General features: G+C 32.4%; 1 protein-coding gene across 1 annotated transcript in view; it reads right to left on the minus strand.

The window, feature by feature from the left end:
* Positions 1 to 4,909: 4,909 nt before the first annotated feature.
* The window catches only part of Fur2 (furin-like protease 2), a 119,086-nt gene continuing 99,903 nt past the window's right edge, over positions 4,910 to 24,092 (minus strand). Inside the window, exons 6-17 of the mRNA XM_089175742.1 lie at positions 17,083 to 17,377; positions 15,768 to 15,940; positions 14,226 to 14,891; positions 13,942 to 14,158; positions 12,885 to 13,359; positions 12,217 to 12,404; positions 11,889 to 12,137; positions 11,311 to 11,779; positions 11,017 to 11,216; positions 10,659 to 10,940; positions 9,460 to 9,665; positions 4,910 to 8,702 (exon numbers count right to left, since the gene is read on the minus strand). Of these exons, the coding sequence (XP_089031868.1) occupies positions 8,589 to 8,702; positions 9,460 to 9,665; positions 10,659 to 10,940; positions 11,017 to 11,216; positions 11,311 to 11,779; positions 11,889 to 12,137; positions 12,217 to 12,404; positions 12,885 to 13,359; positions 13,942 to 14,158; positions 14,226 to 14,891; positions 15,768 to 15,940; positions 17,083 to 17,377 (3,534 nt within the window). The 3' untranslated portion in view covers positions 4,910 to 8,588. The remainder of the gene's footprint in view (positions 8,703 to 9,459; positions 9,666 to 10,658; positions 10,941 to 11,016; positions 11,217 to 11,310; positions 11,780 to 11,888; positions 12,138 to 12,216; positions 12,405 to 12,884; positions 13,360 to 13,941; positions 14,159 to 14,225; positions 14,892 to 15,767; positions 15,941 to 17,082; positions 17,378 to 24,092) is intronic.

A 24,092-nucleotide genomic window follows, 5' to 3' on the forward strand; every position in this document is an offset into this window, starting at 1 on the left:
AATTGAAAGGAATAATAATATATCACCTTTTTTCAGCCTTACCTGTACAAAATGATCTCCACCCTCTGACCCCTTTTTTTCTTTTTGTTTCAAAATTTTGTCTTTTTACAGTAAATTAGATTATTTTGTTACATTTTTATTTTAGAATGAAATCAACATGGAGGATTATTTTTATTAGAAACAACGAATTGTTTGTCAATAATCTCAAAAAAATTCTATTTTATTATGTTAACAATAATATTATTTATTTATTTATTTGTTGCTTTGTATTTTGAATTGTATTGTTACTATAAATATTACAAAAAAATTTAATATTCATCGTCACGAAATTTCTAAACGCTTATAGGTGCCCACACTTGTGGCCACTACAATTTTGAATTGAATTGTTATTATAAATATTACAACAAAATTTAATATTCATCGTCACGAAATTTCTAAACTCGTGGCCACTACAATTTTGAATCGAATTGTTATTATAAATATTACAACAAAATTTAAATGTTCATTGTCACGAAATTTCTAAACGCTTATAGGTGCCCACACTCGTGGCCACTACAATTTTGAATCGAATTGTTACTATAAATATCACAAAAAATTAAATGTTCATCGTCACGAAATTTCTAAACGCTTATAGGTGCCCACACTTGTGGCCACTACAATTTTGAATCGAATTGTTACTATAAATATTACAAAAAAATTTAATATTCATCGTCACGAAATTTCTAAACTCGTGGCCACTACAATTTTGAATCGAATCATTACTATAAATATCACAAAAAATTGAAATGTTCATCGTCACGAAATTTCTAAACGCTTATAAGCGCCCACACTCGTGGGCCACTACAATCGTACAACATCTAAGATTTAAAAGCCACTTTTTTCTTACGTATTTGAAATAAAATTATCTAACATTTCGATGAAAAGTCAAAAATAGTTTATGGAAATGATTTTAATAGATGTTATTTTATTTATCATGTAACATTTATGGTATTCATAGAACAAATTCGGACTGTATTTTGATTTTCTGTTTCTATATCGATCGATATATCGACGACTATAAATGGTATCGTTCATTCTAATTTTCGTATATCGAAAACGCACACATTCACGTGTAAAGAGACGATGAATTCACATCGATTTTCTTCTATTCTGATCTTGTTACATTCATATCAATGAACTCGCGTATCCATGAAGATCTGTTATCTAGGTGATAATGAAAAATAAATGAAAGTAAGAGAAATATATGATCACCACGCCTGGATAGGAAAGAAAATGGAGATTACTATTCGTTGAAACGATAATGACTATGCGTTGCACCACCGTAATAAAAAAAGAAAAAATGAAGGAGGAATATTTAGTTAGGAATAAAAAAAAAATGTAATTTCTCTTTCGTAAGAAAAGTTAATGTTTCAATTAGTAGTAAAACACGTCTTTATGGGATTTGTAATAATTGTATTTACTTTCTCTTTCTTTCGTATTGAGTTTATTTATACTTTGTAATTACAATGTTTTATTCCTTTTTTTTCTTGAATTTTAAATTCAATGTCGCAATATGTTTGTTCACTAATAATTCCGAAACTATTGAACCGATTTTAATGAAATTTTCTTTATTTTACGTGATTTTGTTCAATTTAAAATATAGGATAGTTTTTATCGCGATTTATTTTTATTTTTCATCGGTAATTTAAAAATTAATTATCTAGCAGTAAGTATATATATATGTTTGTTTTTATTTTGTGTGATTTTTTTCCAATTTAGAATATAGGTTTGCTTACAAACTATAAATTGTGACTATTTTTTTAATTTTTTATTGATAATTTAAGAATTTTAAAGTTTTATTGCTAATTTAAAGATTATTTATAGGTTATCTAGATCTTTAGTTACTGTAAATTTCTAATAGATAGCACTGTATTACAATCCAATTATTTCACGTCTTTTTCAGATTTATATATGACAAAACTAATCTTGTTTTTTTTTATATTTTTTCGAGTACTATTATTTTATGTGTTGTTATAATTTACTAAATAATTTAAAATTATATTAAATCAACATTTTATATAACAAAACCACGCCAACGTGTGACCAAAGCATCCTATAAATTTACGTAAACGATTTTAAAAATAAAATAAAAATTATTACTATTTCATTCGATAATTTATATTGCATTTGTTATAAACTTTTACGATCGGTTCGTGTTCGACGAAACGATAACTCGAAGGGAAAGGATGTTAACGGGATTGGAAGATCGTTCTCGACTATTTCCCTCGAAGGGTTCCGGAAGTGGGATTCTCTCTCTCTCTCTCTCTCTCTTACTCTCTCTGTCTCTTGGCGTACTTTAGTTTTCCCGTAGCGATGCCATGCAATATACACGCCATATAAACGGCAATAGCGATAGACATTACCCTATTCCGTTACTCTAAGAGTTTCCACTCGGGGGAGATAGGGTTGACCCGATCGTTACCCTTAGAAGCTAAAGCTTTAACCCTTTATCGACCAACCAATAATGTATTACAACCATTTTCAAGAAAATTACAATAGTCTGCTAAACAAAAGTGAAAGAAAATTATTATATATGTATAGGAAGGAAAGATTTTGCTATAATTATGGATTTTAATGAATTACAATATTAGAGCTCAATTATTATCATTATTTATAAAAAATATTTGATTTGCAAACATTTTTTAAAGTAGTTTATTATTTACTTTTTTTGTAATTATTAAAAAATTTACGCCTGTATGAATGAAACCCACCAAACACACTTTGAAAATGCTGCTTGCGAGCGTCATCTCTCGGGACAGAATTTTTGTCTGCCCGAAAGTTAGGCAACCTGTCATACTTACGTGTATAAATAGTTTTGACTGAGAAAAAATTCCGTTCCAGTAGATGGCACTCGCAAGCAACATTTTCAAAGTCTGTCTGGAGAGTTGCATACGAACAGGCGCGCATTTTTATATAATTAAATTAATAATTAAATAAATAATTACAAATTAAAAGTACAAATAATATTATAATAATATTAAATAATAAATTATCCTCGAAACTTGTTTATTTGAAGGTTTCACTTCTAACTTGTGTGATATGCACACATGTTTTTCTTTTTCTCAACCATTTTAATTTAATATTATATAAAAAAGCATGGTTTTAGAATTTGTTATACGTTTTTTCTTACATGTAAAGTAATTTTATTATTTGTATTATTTATTTTAATACGTTGAGCGCCACGTCAATCATTGGTGACTGACACATGCGACTATTTTCAATACAAAGTAATCCCCATGGCCTGACGGAAATTTCGTTAAGAATTCCCGTGGCCCTCAACGTGTTCATATTAATTAAAAAGAAACAGTTATCGATTTATAATACAAATATATGTATTTCTGAATATATATTCATCTTGGTAAAAACAAGATAAGAATTTTTGGTCACGTTATCGCATAACTCGCATAACGAGCTATTCAAAAGAGAAGAACGTGATGACGAATAGCCAATTGCAATTTTAAAAGTAAATTTAGCGCTTCGAGAAAAACGAACGATTCAAGTTAATTCTATATATTCGAGAAAAGAGAGAGATAGAGAGAGAAAGATGAAAGGTTGAAACATTTCACCTACGTTCGCACTTTGTGTTAGCTCTTTCACTAATTCAAAAGGTTAAATGAAGATGGAAATAGGGTAAATTTCTCTTTGTTAATTAACGTAACTCGTTCATCGTAATTCATCGTTTTATTTTGAAGTGAAAACTTCTTTAGAACGGGAGATGATTTGAAAAAAGCGAACGAAAATCCATGGTAACGGGCAACGAAACGGTGAAACGGTTATGGTGCTAAAAAAAGAAAACGAGACAAACATATGCACATCTATAGGATTTAGTCTAAGATAGAATGAGATAGAAGACAGTATGCATTTGTTTCTTATTATCTCGGTTTCCTCTTTATGCACTGCTTTGTAGTCCCCACTTCTGGCTACTAAGTGTTGTATATGTGTGTGTTTGTGTGCAACTACATACTACGAAGCGTAGACTCATATTAACTCAATCCCACACATTTAAAAACTAAGTTTCGAGAGAATGAGACGAATACAAAATATCTGGTGTAGGATAATTGTATTCTCTTCTTATTTACTATTGCGGCCGTTTCATCGCCTCCCGCCGCTCCGTTACATAGCCGCCTACCGCTCCGTTACATAGCCGCCTACCGATCCGTTACATTTTTTCAAATCACACCCATTCGAGAGAAGTTTTCACTTCAATATAAGTTAGTTCTTCGACTGGCCACTAGACTATCCACATTTCTCACAAGCAAAGCGGTTTTTTTATTATAATAAATAAATCCTACAATATTATTTTACTCCTGATACTCTGCATTCGACTCATTCTCTCGAAGCGATGGTTTTAAGAAGGTTTCACTTCTATTTTTTTTTTGTTCGTTTTCCTTTACCTTTCACGTTTTTGTCTCACACTTATGGTTAGATAGTATATACTCAAGCGAGGTAGTAGTAGCCACCACCGCATTTCATCAAGCAAATGGCCAGGGCCCTTTTCGCGCGATCAGGTATAGTTTTCGAGAGTTTCACGGGTTTAAAACTTTAGCCGACTCGTGCGCTATTGGATCTTGCACTTAGCGATAATTAAACGTCGACGTTGGCCAAAAGTAAAGTAAGTACTTACCTCGTAAACCCATTTTCGCCTTCTCCTTCATAAAAAGTGGGGGAAAAAAATATAAAAAGGAGAGAAAGAAAGGGTTGAGAACACATAATCATATATAGGTTCAAAATTAAAAAAATTAAATAGTAAAAGAAAGAAGACAAGTATACAAAAAGGGGTAAATGAAAAAAAAAGAAAAAGAAAAAGAACAAAACTAAAAATAAAAAAATAAAACAACTCACACATACGCAGTTTAGTATCATCTGTGTGTATAGATATATATGTATATATTTATAATCGCGTCCTTCATAAAAGTACAATAATAGCTTTATATCAAATCACGAAGAGAACATTCAATATTCGTCGTTATGATGTGCAACACTTTTGTTGTTAGGTAGCGTTGTTGTTGTTGTTGTTGTTGTTTGTGTGTGGTAGTCGGAGTTACAATTGTAATTAATTAATTGTTGTTTTAATAATTAGACATGCACGTAAACGCACGTACATGCACGCACGCACACGCACGCACGCACTCGTGGGCTATTTATTTATTTATTTATTTATTTATTTATTTATTTATTTATTTATTTACGACGGCTCCTAGTTGATGATTCGAGGAATATGTCGATTCGCGATTAATCTTTGCTCGCGCGTGATTTTTATTATAATTCATTCTGTTATTTTTTATTTTTATTTTTTCTTATTTTTAATCTTTAAATCTCTCCTTCACCTTCATCTTCATTTTCATCGTCATCTTCATTTTCATCTTCAAATATTCTTTCTTCCATTCTTCCTTTATTTTTGTTCGTATTTTTGTTTATTTTATTTTTTTGACTTTTTTTTTCTTTTCTTTTCTTTTTTTTTTTGTTTCCCGTCGATCGTTAATTATTATTATTGTTATTATTATTACATAATTCGACTCCAAACACTTAGAGGAGTCTCGTATTTTTTTTTTCTTTTTTTTTTTTTTTCGTTAGTTCGACGAGAGGTTTCTCTCTCTTTTTTTTTTTTGTTTTTTTTTTTGTAATTAGAAAAAAAAAGAGGGAAAGAAAAAAATACAAATTATAAACGAATAAAATAATAAACGTACTAAAAGCTTAAGTAAAAACAACGATATTGTTGTATAAGAGAGAAATATAGTTTATATAATAAAAATAAGAAGAGGGGTTTAGGGATGAAAATAAACAACAAAAAAAAAGAAAAAACATTATAATAAAGAGAACACACAATGAATAAGAGAGAGAGAGAGAGAGAGAGAGGGGTAATGAAAAATATAGAAACAACAAATAAGAAATTATTCAAAAATGCGTCACCTTGTATAATAATAATTCTGACACGTGCGGTGGGCCCTTACGAGAAATTACAACACATTTACATCACATTCATTCTTTCTGTAATTTCTTTTCTTTTTTTTCTATTCCCACTTTCCCTTCTTTAATCTGTCTCTCTCTCTCTCTCTCTCTTTTTTGTTTTCTTTCACAAAAATGCATCCTGACGTACATATACGCATATACATAATTATAAACACATAACCCACACTGGAATGACTCTTGGTGGTGTGTGTATTTAACGATTGACATGAGAGAAATGAAAATCTATGTGAAAAATATAAGAAAATTAGAGAAAGAGATAAAGAGAGAAAGAGAGAGAGGTAGAGAATTCATTTGAATTATTTTTGTTTTGTTTCTTTCTTATTCATATTTAATAACACATTAGCTAAAGTTGTAATAATAATAATAATAATAATAATAATAATAATAATAATAATTGTAATACTTGCAGTATGCAAAAGTATTTTATAACGTATTATATATGTAATACAATTTTGTACGTATGTGTAATACACATTTACATATAATGTAATGTATGCATGTCATACGTGTTAAGTTATTAGAACTTGGTCATTCTCGTTTCAACAGTAGGGTGAATGAGTGAGAGAGGGAAAGAGAGAGAGAGAGAGAGAGAAAGTGTAGGATGAAAATTAGTATATTTCTCTGTCTTCCCCTCTCACTCATCTGGTCCTCTTTTTAATCATTCTCTCTCTCTATCTCTCTATCTTTCTCTATTTCTCTCTCTTTCTCTCTCGTCATTTGAAGTTCATCACTATCCTCGTCTAATTATACATACGTAATATAATTTTTTAAATATTTCATTAACCAACAATTATATTTGAAATAATTTTCTTTTTCTATTTTTGTAAACTATGACAAAAAAAGAGAGGAGTGGGGGAAAGGTGGGGAAGGAACAAAATGAATGAAAAAAAAAACAAACAAACAAATTTACAGAGGGTTAAATATTCGGTCTATAAACATTGAACTAATTTTTTTCTTTTTTAATCTAAAGTGATTTTTTTTCTTCTTTTCTTATTTTTTTTTTTTGTTTTTTTAATCGCACTCGAAGCGATTTAATTATTATTATTATTACTATTTTTATTATTATTATTAATGTTAGGGAGACCGAAAAGTAATGGCGTCGTTACAACACATGTCAAATTATTTCTAATATTTTAAATGAAAAAACCAATTGTGATGATTTGTATCGGTTCAATATTATAAAATTTGCATAACAGGTGCAAAAAAGGTTGTTGATAATGAAAAAGGGTGATTAAATTATTGATTTAAAAAGTACAAATTTGTTAGAATAAAATTGATTCGTTTGAAATTTAAGGTTAGAAAGCAACATTACTTTTCAGTTCACCTAATATTATTCCTCACATCGTTAATAAGAAGAACAAAGAAAACAAAACAAAATGCGATTGAATTAATGAAAAAGAAAAAAGGAGAGAAGATCCTACGTAAATTTTTTCTTTTCTTTTTTTTTTTTTGGGTCCAGATCACCCATTGGGGTTGACGCAACAGCAACAAAAACAAAACCAAAAAGAGGATACGTGACGATGATGAATTTCGATGATCACTTTTTCTATTTCAGTTTATCCTTTGTGTTTTTTTATTTTCTTCTTTTTTTTTTTTCTGTTGGACAGAGAGGGGAAATTCATGTATTCTGTTTGAGAGTTGGAAGGGAAGGGGGAAGGAGTAAAAGGCTGGATGATCAAGGGCGTCTCTACTCTCAGGCACTTTATAATGTCCTTCACCCTTTTTTAATGTCCACCTCTCTCTCTTTCTCTCTTTCTCTCTTTATCTTTATCTTTATCTTTTTGTTTCCTCTTTTTTTTTATCTATCGACGTATTAGAGACACACGCATACACACGCATATACATACAAACAGACACGCGTGAGAGAACACAGTAAGAGACACACGTGTGCACGTGTTTATGATTTTTAACAATAAGAACAAAAAAATAAACGACCACCCGGTACATATATTTTTTTCCTTTGTTTTTTTTTTCACGCCCTTTTTTAATGCCCCCTTTTTTTCTTTCTATTTTCAAAAACATCCATGTTAATTAATCTTTACCATCCATTACGATCGCACGTCGAATAAAACTAAACTTCATTAAACTTCATCGTCATCATTATCATCATCGTCATCATTATCATCGTCATTATTGTAATACAAAAGGAAAATTACACACATACAAACTTTCTGCTTGATCGAGGACTTTTTTTTTCAACTGTTGTTGCTACTGTTGATGACGATGAGTTTTCTTCTTCTTCTTCTTCTTCTTCTTCATCCGCCATTTTTTTTATTTCTACTCTTTTTCTCCTTTGTCAATTGCAACGAAAAATAATTGGGAGTGATGCGACCTGTTGAAAATCTCAATGCATCCAACGACATTTTTTTTTTTTAACCAAAACTTGCAACTTTTTGACTGTATATATATATTATATGTGTGCATGTGTGTGACGATGAATCGAAATAGATATCGATCAATTATAAATTCTTCTCTTCTTTTTCTTCTTCTTCTTCTTGTTTTTCTTCTTCAACGAGAGGAGATGGTTCTTCTATGTCTGTTGATGATGATGATGTTAACATTGTTATTAATTTTCTGTTCTAGGTCATCAGTTCCGTCGTATCATCGGCATCGGCATCGGCATCATCAACGGATTCCATTCTCACGGTTAGTTGCGTGTAACCCATATTCGTGTGTCTTCTTGCTGATATTGCCTGTAAGGTAAATTATCAATTTATTATTTGTATTAGAATAATAAGCTAATAATTACGATAATGATTATTATTATTATTATTATTATTATTATTATTATTATTGTTATTACAAATAGTGATAGTATATTAACATATATTGATATTCAAATATTGGACGTATAAATTTAAATTGTTTACACGTTAAGTTAATAAATTTCATCTGTCTGTTGTTCGTTAACGTTGGATAATAAATTAGTCAATTATCAATAATAACAACGGTATAATATTAATGCTTAATATTGACGATGAATAGAGAGAGAGAGAGAGAGAGAGAGAGAGAGAGAGAGAGAGAGAGAGATAGAGATAGAGAGATTCATTTACAATAGTATTCTTTCAACCTGTCATGCAATAATTCCATGTAAATAATACATTTATTATCAATAATACTCGCGCGTGTGTGTTATAAAATATTTATAAAAATAATAATCTCGATCAACATTATACTGTCCGGTGGCAGCACATTGATGTCATGTGAAAATTATCGAACAAAAGCTTTTTGGATGGTTTTATTTAAAACATACTAATACTAAAATAAGTATCCAACAAAATATAAATAAATATTAATAATAAAGAATCGGTGATAAGTGAACAAATTATTGACGAAAGGGTTCAACTTCGACGGAGACGGCTAAGTGTTATAAAATATGCGCACATACGTCCAATTAGAATTTGATTTTCAATGGGGGAAGATGATACTTTTTACAGATATAGTACTTACTTGAAGTATAACGAATATCGTTACGAATAATGCAACTGATGCTAAACAGACAGCAACTGCCAAGGTTGTCGCTGCCGAAAATACCAACGTAGCCGAATCGTTGGTATTTTCATTACTTTTATCTTGTACTTCGTAACCTTCGGATAACGATGAGTCTCTAGATGGTACTCTTCTTTTACCAGCTGGTGAACTGTTCCTGCAGCCACCTGTACACACACACAAACACACACATGATCAACGGACGTTACGTATAAGTAAGTTTTTTTCTAATTTTTTTGAAACCAATTTTTGCAGAACGTATAAAAACTTGTTCCCTCTCTCTTTCCCTCACCACACCATTTTGTCTTCGTTTATGTTTCAATTAAAAATGATTACGTTTCGAGTTTTGCAAATGTTATTTCAAATCTTTTTTATCAGTAAACTCAACAACATTTCGTCCTATAAAATGATATCTTTCTTCTTTAACGTTACAGTTAGTTGTTCTTACGTAATGTGTTTTCTTTGTAAAATGTTTAGGGTGTGTATAAAAGGGAGGAGAAGGAAAGGGTAGATAGAAGAAACGTCTTACAACGTACCATATAAAGTTCGAGACGAAAGTTCGACGGGGCGATACAACTTATTGGAAACGTTCGTGAAAACTTTTGCCGACGCCTTTTGATAGAGTGTGGTGGTGGGGCGGGGGCGGGGGAAGGGGGGGGGGGCGAGAGTAAAAGAAAGAAAGGAAAGATTGCTAAGTTTCCTCGAAAAGAATACTTTGTCTTTTTTTTCCTTTTTCCTTTTGTACGGACGGTAGATGGACGGATGGATGGATTGATGTAAGTCGAGGAAGAAAATTTTCTTTTTCTTTTTTTTTTAGTGTTTTAACTTGTAACGCGAGATACTTCTTATTTATTGCTATTACTTTTATACTTTGGCACGAACTACGTAATACAGATCATTTTTATTTTTTTTTAATTGACACGTTGGATCGTGTTTTCTGTTAGAAAAAAATAGAATACTTGGAAATGATATCTCATCATAAAAAACATGGCAGAGAAGAACGTGTTAACCAATTAACGGTCGTAAGTCACTTATCACGTGACTTTGTCGCTGCTGTCGCACGTCACGTGGTATGTGAAATTGAGAAGCCATATTTATTTAATGAGAATAAGCTAGCGACTGATAAGGGTTAATAAAATAACGATTTAATAATCACTTACCGGTTTCTGGGTCGCAGAGACAACACTCGTCGACGTGTGGACCCTTTTCCAGCCCCGTACAACAGGGCACACACTGATTGTTTAATTTGTCCAAATGCAATGGAGGCGAGCATGCGGCACAACTGAATTTCCCGGGTCCGGTACATCTGCGACAATCTGCATGACAATTCTTGCAGAGTTGTGTCAAAGGATCGTAATACTGTGCACCGAGACATTCCATGCATAGACCACCTTCCAACATGGAATGTGCTGGACAAGATGTACACTCGAGTGGACCCTCACCTGTGAAAAGTAATTCGTAATTTCAAATGTATATTTAATGTGTGGAAAGAATAAAAATTCTTTCTTTTGTTTTTACCTTTACATGTACGACAATAATGGTGACATTTTTGACAACCAAAATTAGATTTGAAGAAGCCTTCCGGACATTCAGGATGACATTCGCCAGCAGCTAATTGCCAACCTGTTGGACAAGTCACGCACTGATCTCTCCTAGGACCCGAACAAGTTTTACACGAGAGATAACACTTGGCGCATTGGCCTCTGTCGCTGTAATAACTGTAATAATCAAGAAGATTAGGATCAATTAGATAGGACGGCTTGATTTCTTCCCTAGCCAGTTATAAAAACGATATTGATAAAATGATTTTACCCTTGAGCACAGGAGGATCGGCATTCGCCACTTTGCAGTTGTAAACCATCTTGACAGGCTGTGCAATTAAGTCGAGATACGCAACTCTTGCAGGTATGTAAACAAGGAACGCAAATTGGCCTGGAGGATTGCACCGCCGAGTAATATCCATCATCGCACTGTGAAACGCATCGACGCCCTTGAAGTAGGAGTGGACCTTTACAGGATATACAGAAGTCTTCGGTAGAGCCATCGCAAGTTTCGCAAGTCGAGTGACAGGGTTTGCAGTGTCCGTCGTCGTAATATTCAGCAGTGTCGCAACGATTTCTACTTTCCGGTGCGCATATACCCTTCTTATTCAAGCTCCAACCTTCAGTGCAACTGGTACAAATGGATGTTGCACAAGTTGAACATCCTGGTGGACAAGGTACGCATTCGCGTCGATTTTTATCAGCACTATAGCCAGCCGGACAAGATGCATGACAGGTTCCTACGAACGGGGAATCGATGATATATGACGGATTATCATCCTAATCATTTTTTGTTCATTTTTTATTTCAGTTATTATAACCCCCTTCACGAGAATAATATATACTTACCGCTGAATGAGAATAAACCACGTCGGCAAGCTATACACTGATTTTCAGCAGTGCCATTACAAGATTCGCAGCTGGGATGACAGGGCGCGCAATTATAATCCTGCGTTTCGTATGTGTAGAGAGGACAGGCCGCGTAACATTTGTTCTCGTGCATCACCAAATGATGCTCGCAGCTGGTGCACTTGTCTGGTCTGTCCTGGCAGCTGGCGCAATTGGCCTCGCAGGGCACGCACGTGCTGTTCTCCGTATCTATGAAAGATTAGAGTTTGACATTTTTATTGTTATGAATTATTATTTCCTCTCGAATCCGAATCGAATCGATACTCACTCTCGTAATAACCTTCTGGACATTGTTGCAGGCAAACGGCTAGATCGGTAACACGAAGATGAGCGGGTGCACACGATAAGCAGGAATCCTGACCAGCACCAGCACAAATCTCGCAGGACTCGTGACAAGGCCAACAAACCCCACCTTGATTTGGGAAACTTCTCGGTGGACAACGGCTGACGCACGTACTGCAAAGACAGTACTCGATGCTACATTTCGCGGATACGTAGGACAATACCAATGGTGGTGATGTCTTCGTCATCTTACGTATTTGATTTTCTTATTATTCAAGAATAGTAATTGAGGGGGAGATCGTAAAGGCTAGTTTGGTGAATAAGATTATTGTAGAAAATAAGCATATCGATTAATTTACGCTCGATCCTTTGTTCCCGAGCTTCCATCAGGAAATTCCATCTCTCTCGGTAGCGTTATTCGGCCAGAACAAAACAGTTGGTTAATGCCATTGAGCAATACGATTTCAACGTGCTCGATCAGAAAGGAAAACGAATACTACTAGCCATGATATTTCAATAAAAAACTAAATAAATTTCAAACGAGTATTTGTAATCGTTTTGATCGAGCAAGTGAATTTATTAGCTAAAATAGAGTTAGTATTGTATAAAAAAAAAAAGAAAGGTTACAATCAATATAAAAAAATAATGACTCACTTGTCTAGCCGATAATTCTTGCACGTGACGCATTGAGTTGGACCCTTTCCATAACAACCTTGAGAATCGCATTGAGGATCGCAATTGTGAAGTATCTGCCTGGTGGTATCGAAGGAACCGTCAGCAATCTGAGATGAAGGAACCGAAGGTGAATCGAAGGCCGAGGCTGCTGGTGTGTCACCTGGGAGCCGATTGGTCAACAGAGGAGCCGAAGAACCATCAAGAGTGGCCACCGATGCGTGGACGTTAGATGCTGCACCAGCGTAGGGTCCTTGGTAACTCTGAAAGGTAGACGGAGCAAAGAAGTCGGTGTTGCCCCGATGGTCCTGTGCTAGCGGATCATCGTCTATTGCAAACGGGTAATGCACGGATGAGAACGGAGAATGCGCTTGTACCGGGTTAAATTGACGTGTTCGTATCCTGATCGGGTTCGTTGCTGTGCCATAGAATATTAGCTGCCACTTCTTCAGTATACCTAATAAACAAATAAACACAGTTGGTAAAATCAAATTATAATTTATAGGATTATGTTGATTTCTCTTTGTTGTTAGGGTTTTAATAAGAAAAAAAATTAATTGACAGTTAATTAGGTGTTTTAATTATAGACAGAAATTGCGTTCTCTATTCGGGAGAATGAAATCGTTGTTCAGATGGCCTAGCTAGCCTTTGCGAATTAGGAAGCAATTGGAAGCATGCGAAATGTATTGGGCAGAAACGTTCATTTCTATTGGAATGGGAACGTTCAGATTTCCTTTCTCGCACAATAGAGAGCGTGCATTGATGAAAGTATGAGATTACAGTTCGGTACTGTAATGGTTAGGTGTGCTGTTCTGCTGTACGTGTGCGCTCATTAATTGCAATCAGTTATCGATTAGTCGTGGACGGCATATTTCGTCATGGGTAAAAGCATCGATTACGAATTCATAGGGCTGCTTGGATAATAAAATTATCTAACGAGCGACTCGAGGTTTGCAATAAAATAGAACGTTAGGGGGATGAGATTTTGGGGTGAATGATCAACGAAGGGGATATAGTAGGGAAGAAAAAAAATACTTGCCTGGGGAATTGACGTGCCGATTTCCGGCGTTAATGATCTGCAATGTCCAACGTCCGTCTGCTTTTTCGCCCCAAAAGTGCACACTGAGGAATGGCCAATCATCGAAGCTGGAACTAAGGACGTCGCGTGGTCTTTCGAAGAGTAAAGTCGACGTTGTACCCATCGGTGAGGTTAACAGTAACCTTAAATTACCTCGTGGGAAGAATCTCAGTGATACCTGATCGATGGAAGTTAAGTCAAAAGGATTTTCTAACCAGGTAACTAAAAAAGAATAAGAATTTTACCTTGCACTGTACGTGCTCGAGAAAACGAACTTCGTTTAAGGAACCTGCACAACCGGTAACGTCCATATAAACGCTCAATGTATATCCGTAAGTTGGATCGATGGGCCGTTCTTCGTTTATTTCGTCGGATTTACAGATATGCTGTGGTGCCACGTTGGTCCATTGTTCAGCTAGACTGACCATAGCACCTGCATCCATAAGACCATACCCAAACTTGTGTGATACTTTTCTCTTGACACCGTTTAGTATCCATCCGGGTTCCTTTTCCAGGGGTTCCGATCTCGAAGTTAGGACTACTAGGTATTGCATGTCTCTCCAGGTTAAACTTGGATTAGCTTCTAATGCCAATGCTGCTATACCGGCTGCCAATGGTGCTGAAGCCGATGTACCGGTATGTTCAACGGTGCATATGTGATCGGGTCGTAATTTAGCGTCCATGTCGACGGTTGCAACGCTTTTATCATTGCCCGGTGTTCCCGACGAGTACGTAGAGGCCAACGTAGAACTGCACTCTTCCAAGTACCACGGTTTGTAACCACCCTGAGTTGCGCTCGATATCGACAACGTGAAGATGCTGTTAGTGTAGCCATCGCAATTACACGAGTCCGTGTGTCTACCACCATTACCGGATGCCCACACGAATATCGAACCTTTTCCTTTGCGACCCTGTTAAATGTATGTGTGTGTGTATGGTATGTGTTCCCAACCCCCCCATAATCATCATCAGCATCATCATCATCATGATCATCATCGTGAAATGTTTTATTCGAACGTGATATACAAGCATAAATGCAGATATAGAAATATATGAAAAGGAACAAATATACAGTTTCCTTCCTATCATATATGTCTCGGGGACATACGTAGTATTACGCTTCGATGTTTCTCCAAGCGAGCCTCCTCTATACTCGTATACTTTATTACCACCCCTCTAGCAATGAGAGAGAGAAGAGTTATATCTAGTTTGATCTATGACCTCTTTTGCCAAACACGACGTCGTGTATACTTCAACTTTATTACGGTTAAAGATTTACTTGATTTTTTTTTTAATCATCTTTGATAATACCATAAAAAAGAGTCAAGTAATAAAATATATTTATTTAACAAAAATATTAATATATTTAATATGTAATTTTAAATAGATTTTGTATAATACACCAATTCTATTTTGGTATCGAAATAAGTTTAGGTAGTAAAGAAAAAAAAAAAAGAAAAGAAAAGAAAAGGTTAGGGTTGCAAGTAATCCAAGAAATTCATGGAAATAAATTCGGGTTGAAAAGTCATCCCCCTTCTTCTTCTTCTTCTTCTTCTTTACTTTGCATAACACATGTAAGTCTCGTCGGATTTCGAATCGATAAAAACTCACCATTTTTTTTTTTTTCTGTCGCTTGGAAAATCATCGAAAAGGGGGATAAAGTTTAACGCCTGATATAACTCGTGAAAAGAGAACAGGAGATAAAATAAGAAAAAAAAAGAAAAGAAAAGAGAAGAAATGTGAAAAGAAAGAAATAGAAAAATAGTATAGAATGAAATAGAGCTTACGCTTGTTACACCGTAAATAAAAGCCCTTCTAGCTAGAGGACCAGGACCGTCTACTGTCTTCCCATCGTCCTCGGGGCCCCAAGAAGCACTATATATGTCTATGTGATCAGGATTCAATCCTAGTGCTCTGGCTTCGACGGCATCGTTTACCGGGCCATCGAGCATTCGCACGCCTGAAAACACGTTAGGTATGTACGTGCGTTAGTTTCCACATTCTCTCTCTCTATATATACATATATTTTCTTCTCTACACATATATATATGTACTAGGATGTTCCGTCCACGTGTTGTTGTAGTTTTGTTATAAAATATTGATTTATTATAATCCTAAACTATTTTGTAAATGATAAAAATACTTAAAACAATACTACAATACGAAAAAATAGAAAAAGTAAGGTTATGTTTTATGTAAATTGAAGTAATTGAACTGTAATACACCACCATCTATTGGAAAGAGATCAGTATCTAAACATTTGTTATTTAATATAATTCTAAACTATTTTGTAAATTATAACAATACTCAGAATAATATCACAATATGAAAAAATAGAAAAAGTAAGGTTATGTTTTATGTAAATTGAAATAATTGAATTTCTATATACTGCTATCTATTGGAAATTTACAGTAATTAATGATTTAGATAACCTATAAATAATAAATCCTTAATTTTTGCCTTCTTTTCAAATGTAAATGCAAACCATTGCAATTTAGCAGTGCAAATTTGGGAATCTTGGTATATATACAATTTTAATTGTATACGTACATATGTACTACATATGCATATGTAATATCTATGTTCTCTTACGTGCTAAGATTTTGAGAAAGTTCGTCAACTCTCATTTTCTCAATGATAGTCGTTGATCCTATGATTCTTGAATTAATTGCATACTAACAAGTACGAGAGATGCAGCTCTCGAGAATATTAAACGAAGGTAATATCAAATAATTTTGTCAATACGTGTGACGTCAACATACATATATATATATAATTTGTACGTGTATTTAAACATGTGCTCGAAATTAGGCTTGTCTTTTAAAATATTAAATCGTCCCATAAATTTCTTACCGTTTTCTTGCTGATAAAACTTGCAAAAGTTGCAATATTTTTATATGCATAATATTAATGAATCATTAAATAACTTATTTATTAAATGAATTATTTAATTAATAAATAAATCATTTAATTATTAAATTTAATAAAAAAGAAACCTTACGAGACGACTTAACAATATTGTTTTTTTTCTTTTGAGTACAAAATAATTTACGATAGAAAGATAAATAAATAATAAAAAATTATTTAACACAACATTGTTACCTCCGATGCTAGAATTATATGCAACTCCAACGCCACAATATTGGTTAAAAGCAACAGCTGCCACTTCACCAGCACAACGAGTTCCATGTTTGTTGTCCCCGTTGTCTCGTGGCATTGGATCCGAGTCATTATCATTGATGTCATAACTAGCCTCGTGATCGTAGTTCAAAGCAAGATCAGGATGATTCGTTTGAATACCATCATCCAATATGGAAACTACCACTCCTTTACCAGTGTAACCCTTTTGCCATGCTGGCCCTAAATTCATGTCGTATCCATCTTTGGCGCCACCGTTCTAAAACAATTTTTGAACAAAAATCACAAAATTGTTATACTCAATTTTCTATTATCCGAGTATTTTATATTATGTCAAGTCACATTGTGAAAGGGGAATGGGAATGGGAAAGGTTGGGGTGGGGTGGGGGGGGGTGAATTACGTAGAACGTCTCCGAAATTTCGAAAAGGTTCGAGTGACCGTATAAAAAATGACTTTGCCTTTAGGTAAAGTGAAAAATTTTACAATTATTCGAAGTCCCTTCGCTTACGTCATTCCAGAATTTTAATCTTTTTTTCTGGTACATAGAAGGGAGGGAATGAAAAATAACCTAACCTCCAACTAGGAATTTTTTAGTACTTTTCATTTTCCCCACGTGCAACACAACACCTTTTTCTTAACCTTCTTTAATCTTTTTTTTTTTTTTCGATTACCCTCACTTCTCTTGACAAATTTTCTTCTTAAAAAAACAAAAACATAAATAAAATAAAATAAAATAAATAAATAAACTACGAATTATTATTATTGATATGAAAATAGTAATTTGTATAAAATAATATTAATCTCGATAAATTATTGTATAATATAATAATAATAATAATAAAAAATAATAATAATATATATCTGTAAGGTTAAATTTTGTCATAGACTGTATTTATGAGCATATACTATACACGCATGTAGTACATACTACGTACCATTATTTTCACTGTTACGTTACATTAATCGAAAGCGGTCAAAGCAATTTGTATAAATGCCTCTTCGTTATTTCATACACGTGTGCACACGTAGAGAATACAATATTTAGACGGTAGAGAATAACCCTAGTATTATACTACACCGACGTAGAAAGTTACTACACGAAATTGCACTTGTTTGCTTTTGAGGGGGGGAACACATTTTAGCGCGGCCATTTCGCTCGAAACTAATCCAATTCTCGGTGGATACTAATACGTACGAGTACATTAAGGAGCAATTCCTAGTGGCTGATAGTAAAAGGCCGCACACGGATAGTAATAGTTCGCTTCTAACTTTTGTTATTTATTGATTCCTGAGGCTTGTGTACGTATGTGTTAGAGTTTTTTTCATTCGATAACCACGGTTTTTTTTTTTCAATTTTATCCGACATACTCATTTTTTGTTCTTTTACTTTTACTTTTTTTTTTTTTTTCAAACTGTAGCGCAAATTTTTCGACGATTTTTAACCATTTAAATTTCTAACTAGTTTAAAAAGTCATATTTTTCTTAAAACGTATTCTCTCTCATTTATTTTCATTATTTAAGCGCTTTTTTTTATTTTTTAGGTTAGATATACGAGTCAGCCATTTCGTAAGGCAGATCTTTTTTTCATAAATGTACCCCCTGAAGTCCCCTGACCCTTCACCTTTCGTATATGAATCGTTAGTAATGAAAAAAATAAAACAAAGAAAAAAACCAAGTCACGTTAATTGTAAAAATGACGAAGAAAAATGTCATCGTTTGTGCTCTTTGACAAGGAGGGGGGGCCATTTTTGTTTGTTTTGTTTTTTGACAACCATATTTTTTCTACAGAAAATTTTATTACACAAACTATCGATTTATCAAAGTGAGAAGAGAAAATTGTTGAAAAGTATTCAACACAATGTTGAAATGTTATTGTTCTGTGTTTTTTTTTTTAAGTATCTACGATCTTTTGAGGTTATGTACGACATTCAGAGAATAAAAAAAAGACAAAGAAAATTTCTATTATATAAAAACGACGATAAATAGAAACAACAAAAAAAAAATTGGGAAAAGAAAGATAAACATCTCAAAGAGAGTTTTACTCGTATACGGGCAATTCAATTTGCTGCATTGAACGAATCACGTACGATTTGCGGGTAAGGAGAGTTCTGCATCGTTTGATTTCCGAGAGAAGCTGTTATACATATATATATATATATATATATATATATATATATGTATATAGAAGTAGGAAGAGAAATTTGAAAATGGTCATTTGCATACGTATGTGTGTGACTTGCATGATATTCAACAATATGTTACTCGCAATTTATTGGATTATCGAGAACAGCCATGACTTGTTCAATTTGTTCAATTTTTCATTATTTTCTCGTATACCAACTAACACACACACACATATATATATATATATATGTGTGTTTGAAAATTTGTATCATTCTTAAACAGTGAATTTTCACACACACACACACATATATATATTTACTGTATATTGTTCTTTTCGTATTATTTTTTTCATTCATTGTTTCAACGTTGGTTTAATTTCAAACGTCATTATTGTCTTTTGTCTTAAAATGTTTCATTTTCTAGGATACCCCCCTCCCTACCCTTCCCTTCCCCTTCCCTTCCCTTCCCTTCGCAACCCCCGTTAACCAGAATATTCTTTTTCATTGTGAGGAAAAAAATTCTTCTTCTATTTTTTTTCTACCCCTTTTCCTTTCACGAGAATGAAGAACCAAAAAAAAAAAAGAAAAAATTGGAAGAAAGAGGAGAAAAGCTTGAACAACAAGTCAGAGGATGAAATCCCTAAAGACGATGAAGTTCTTCTTGGAAGGGTTAAAAATAAAAAGGGGTATCACGTTTTTACCATAGTGTTAAAAAGAAAGAGGAAACGTGTAAGGAACTCAAACCCCCATAGTTATGCGTTTCACGATTCTACGTGCCGGTTAATTTTTACGATCTTTACAGGGTGTTTGTGTGTCGCACGAGATGCACCAGTTTTCTCTCTCTACCTCAACTATTCCAAGGTTGCTACTTTTTATTATTATTATTTCTGTTCTTTTTTTTCAATCTTTTTATTTTCTTCATCTTATTTTTCGTTAAATCGAATAGTTTCTACGAAGATCTTCATTGGAGAACAAATGAAGAAAAAACATGTAGATAAAAGCAAGTTAGATGACACTTGACAGTTACAGTTTTATCAGAATTCGTTTAATCATCGATAATTATTTCATATGGTATGATCTATAACCCTTTACTTGCCCCCATAATAAAAGAGATTCTTCTTCTCGTTGAATAATCACGTTTTGATAAACGTGAAGAATCTGTTAATGAATAATCTGTACGTTGTTCATAAAGAGAAAGAGAGAGATAGAGAGAGAGAGAGATTTGTTGGAAATTAGCAGACCAAGATATAGGGTTTCGTTTGAACGTCGTGAATTCAAAGGGTGTTCGCGTAGAAACGAAAGGGATTTAACCGACGTAGCTGGATACTTTAATTACGTTCACCGGAAATTGCACGCTAGGTTGATCACAGTAAAATCTACTTTAATATCATTGAGTATTTATATCAGGTATCTATTCATTTTATTCATGAAATGTTATATCTATCTATATATATATACATATATTCTACATAAAACGAAGACATTTTCTTTTGTGTGCAAAAGTGTTGTAACATATATAATGGTAACACATGCATATGTATAATAGATATTTACATACTTTGGTTGTTTTTGAAGTGAAAACTTCTTTAGAATGGGAGTGATCTGAAAAGTAAATAAACGGAAACGAAGCTATGTAACGAAGCTATGAAACGGCTGTCACACTAAATAATGCGAGAAAAGTACTTTTTCCGAGGTTCTTTCTGAAAATTAGTGAGGTTTTTTCCGAAAAGTAGTGAGGTTTTTTCCGAAAAGTAGTGAGGTTTTTTCCGAAAAGTAGTGAGGTTTTTTCCGAAAAGTAGTGAGGTTTTTTCCGAAAAGTAGTGAGGTTTTTTAGTAGAGGTGTTTACTAGACTAACAGAGGTGTTTTGTTTCCATGCATTTTTAAGTTACCAGAAGCAACTCGTCTCATTTCTTTGAATTGAGAACTTGCTTACTGTGTAATATGTTATCTATTTATATATGTTTTCAATAAAACGTATAATAATTTTTGAATGGATAACAATAATATAAAAATAATATTATAACAAATAAAGCCAACAATTATCCTACTTCTTATATTCTGCAGTCGTCTGTTTCTCTCGAAACTTAGTTTTTCGAAGGTTTCACTTCTAACACGTGTGATCTGCCCACATGATATTTTTTTTTATATTGATATAACTTGAAGTACGTTATTATTTTTTATTATTTTTGAAATTCAAATTTTATTAAAATTTAATTAAATATAATATATATATATATTAATTATATTAAAATTATATTAATATTATTAATTTGATTAAATATAATATATAATATATATTATAATTATATATATATATATAAATATAATATAAATATTTAAGTATATATTATATATTATATTTAATTAATAGTATAATAATTTATATATTATAAAAATATCAAAAATTTATTCTTATACAAATTATTTTTGATATATATATATATAACTATTTAATATATATATATAACTTATTTGTAACTCCGCCTAGTTAGTATCTAAATAACTAGATAATAATTAGCTGGTCCCAAGCCCAGATAAAGGAGGAGGGTTCGATGGTAAGGCTAGCAACCTACCCTCGGTAAAAAAACTTAACAGCTCCTAGAGCTAAATTTACAGCCTTTTTAGGCTTAAGAGACTTACTTGTATAAAATAGAAACCAAAAAAAATTAATACGAATGCAATTAAAGATTATCATTATTATTATCATCATTTTTATTATTATTATTATTATTATTATTATTTATAATATCGGATGGAAATTAATTTCCTTAATGGCGGCAAATGACATTTCGTCGAAGCGATACAATTAAATTGATTACCTACACTTTGCAAATTTCATTCTACATTATTAGCTTTCTACGAGAGTGGGAGGTGAGGTGAGGTCGTGTGGGGGAAGAGGCAATGAAATTTCATCATTTAAGGGTTAAATTTCGAATCTACAAATAATAATATGCGATATTAATATTATACCGATATTAATAATAGATTAGTTACAATGCTCCAAATTAAATGCTATAAAATTTTTTGATTTTTACATTAATAATTCTTATATCGATTTATATCGATATTAATATTAAAAAAAAAAAAGAAATAAATGTATAAATGAAAAGATGAAAGTAAATAATATTATAAAAAAAAAAATTACAGATGATACATTTTCATTGGTTAACACATTTTCAAGCTGTTTATCGTGCAACTTAATGGATCTCTATTTGTTGGTGCGATCAATCGTGATAGCACGAGCGGATTCGATATGGCCGGTATTTTGGCTGATTAACTTGGTATCTTGCCTACATTCCACCATCAACACCCCCCTCTCACTCCCCCTCTTCCTACCCCACCCCGCTTAGAACTTACGCGGACATTCGATTATACGATAAACAGGCCGAGAATTAATGCAAATTATTTCAGTCGCGAAATAATTACGTGGTCGTCGCGTAGTTATTATATCACGATAATTGGTCCTTTGTGAACGCCGTAATACGATGGCAAAGTTTATTTAGCTACAATTTTAATTGCTAATGATACGTTGAGAAAGATGAAAAAAGAAGACAAAAAATATGTATATATGTATATGTTACTGTTGAAGTTATAAAGTCTTTCAATGTATTATTAATTTATTGATATTTCCTTGAATTTTGATATGTTATATATTTGGTAACCCTGGTCAGGCGTTATTGTCTTTTGGTTATAATTAAATTTGGTTTATTATAGTAATAAATTATTCATTGTAGTAAAATAAATTATTCAATTAAATCTATAAAAAGTAAGGTTAGTTTAGTCATATGTAAATCTGAAAAACACGTGAAATAATTGAATGGTAATACAGTGCCATCTATTGAAAACTTACAGTACTTGGAGACATTACATAATCTTTAAATAAAAAGTAAGGTTTGTTTTGTCATAAGTAAATCTGAATAAAAAGGGAAATAATTAAATTGTAATACGGTGTCATCTGTTGAATATTTGTAGAACTTAGGGGACTTAGATAACCTATAAATATTTAAATTAGCAATAAAAAATAAAATATAATCGTAAAAATACTATCCTATATCCTTAATTGGACAAAATCATACAAAATAAACACAAATTTCGTTAAGATTGGTTGGATATTTTCGGATTTTATCGCAAAGCAACAATATGGCACTGAATTTGTATAAATATAGATATATATGTTACCGGTAAAGTTAGAAAGTTGTTAATGTGCACAATACTTGGCAAGTTTAGAGGTTAATTGATTTGTCCAAAATTAATTCTGCAGCATATATATATATATAATAGTTATTTAAAACAAGTTGAATAGTATTTTGATTATAACGTAGATTATTTCACCCAAGAGACAAAAAGTTTTGGAATTCTTCTAACAAAATTCAACGTAAAACTATTTTCAATTAAATCGAATAAATGATAAGGAATTACTTTTAGAATCGCGTTTAAATGTTTATCGAGTTAATCGTTGAAAATGTAGTTAAATCGTTCCCAATAATTGAGAATCGATTTTAAACTCTACTATTGCTAAAGTTTATATTGAAATAATTGTGCTTCTATTTTATACACATATAAACTAAATTGTGTGGTGATTGTTAGTTTGAATAATCGTACGAAACGTAAGAATCGTATTAACACGTGTTATTAATGGATTTAATAATAAAAAACATAAAACACACAAATCATAAAATTATTTGTAACAAGTTAAATGAAGAATTACATCAAGTATTTTATCGTATTCATGGTTTTAAGTATAAAATTTGTCGAAATGTTAGGATTAACCTCAAAATATTCCCGCCTTTTTTAAAATTAATATTTCCAAGTAAATTTTATAAAAAAAAAAAAAAAAAACAATTCAATT

Source organism: Polistes dominula, unplaced genomic scaffold, assembly GCF_049000335.1.
Source record: "Polistes dominula isolate Pdom_NZ unplaced genomic scaffold, Pdom_raw_medaka contig_19, whole genome shotgun sequence".
NCBI lineage: Eukaryota > Metazoa > Arthropoda > Insecta > Hymenoptera > Vespidae > Polistes > Polistes dominula.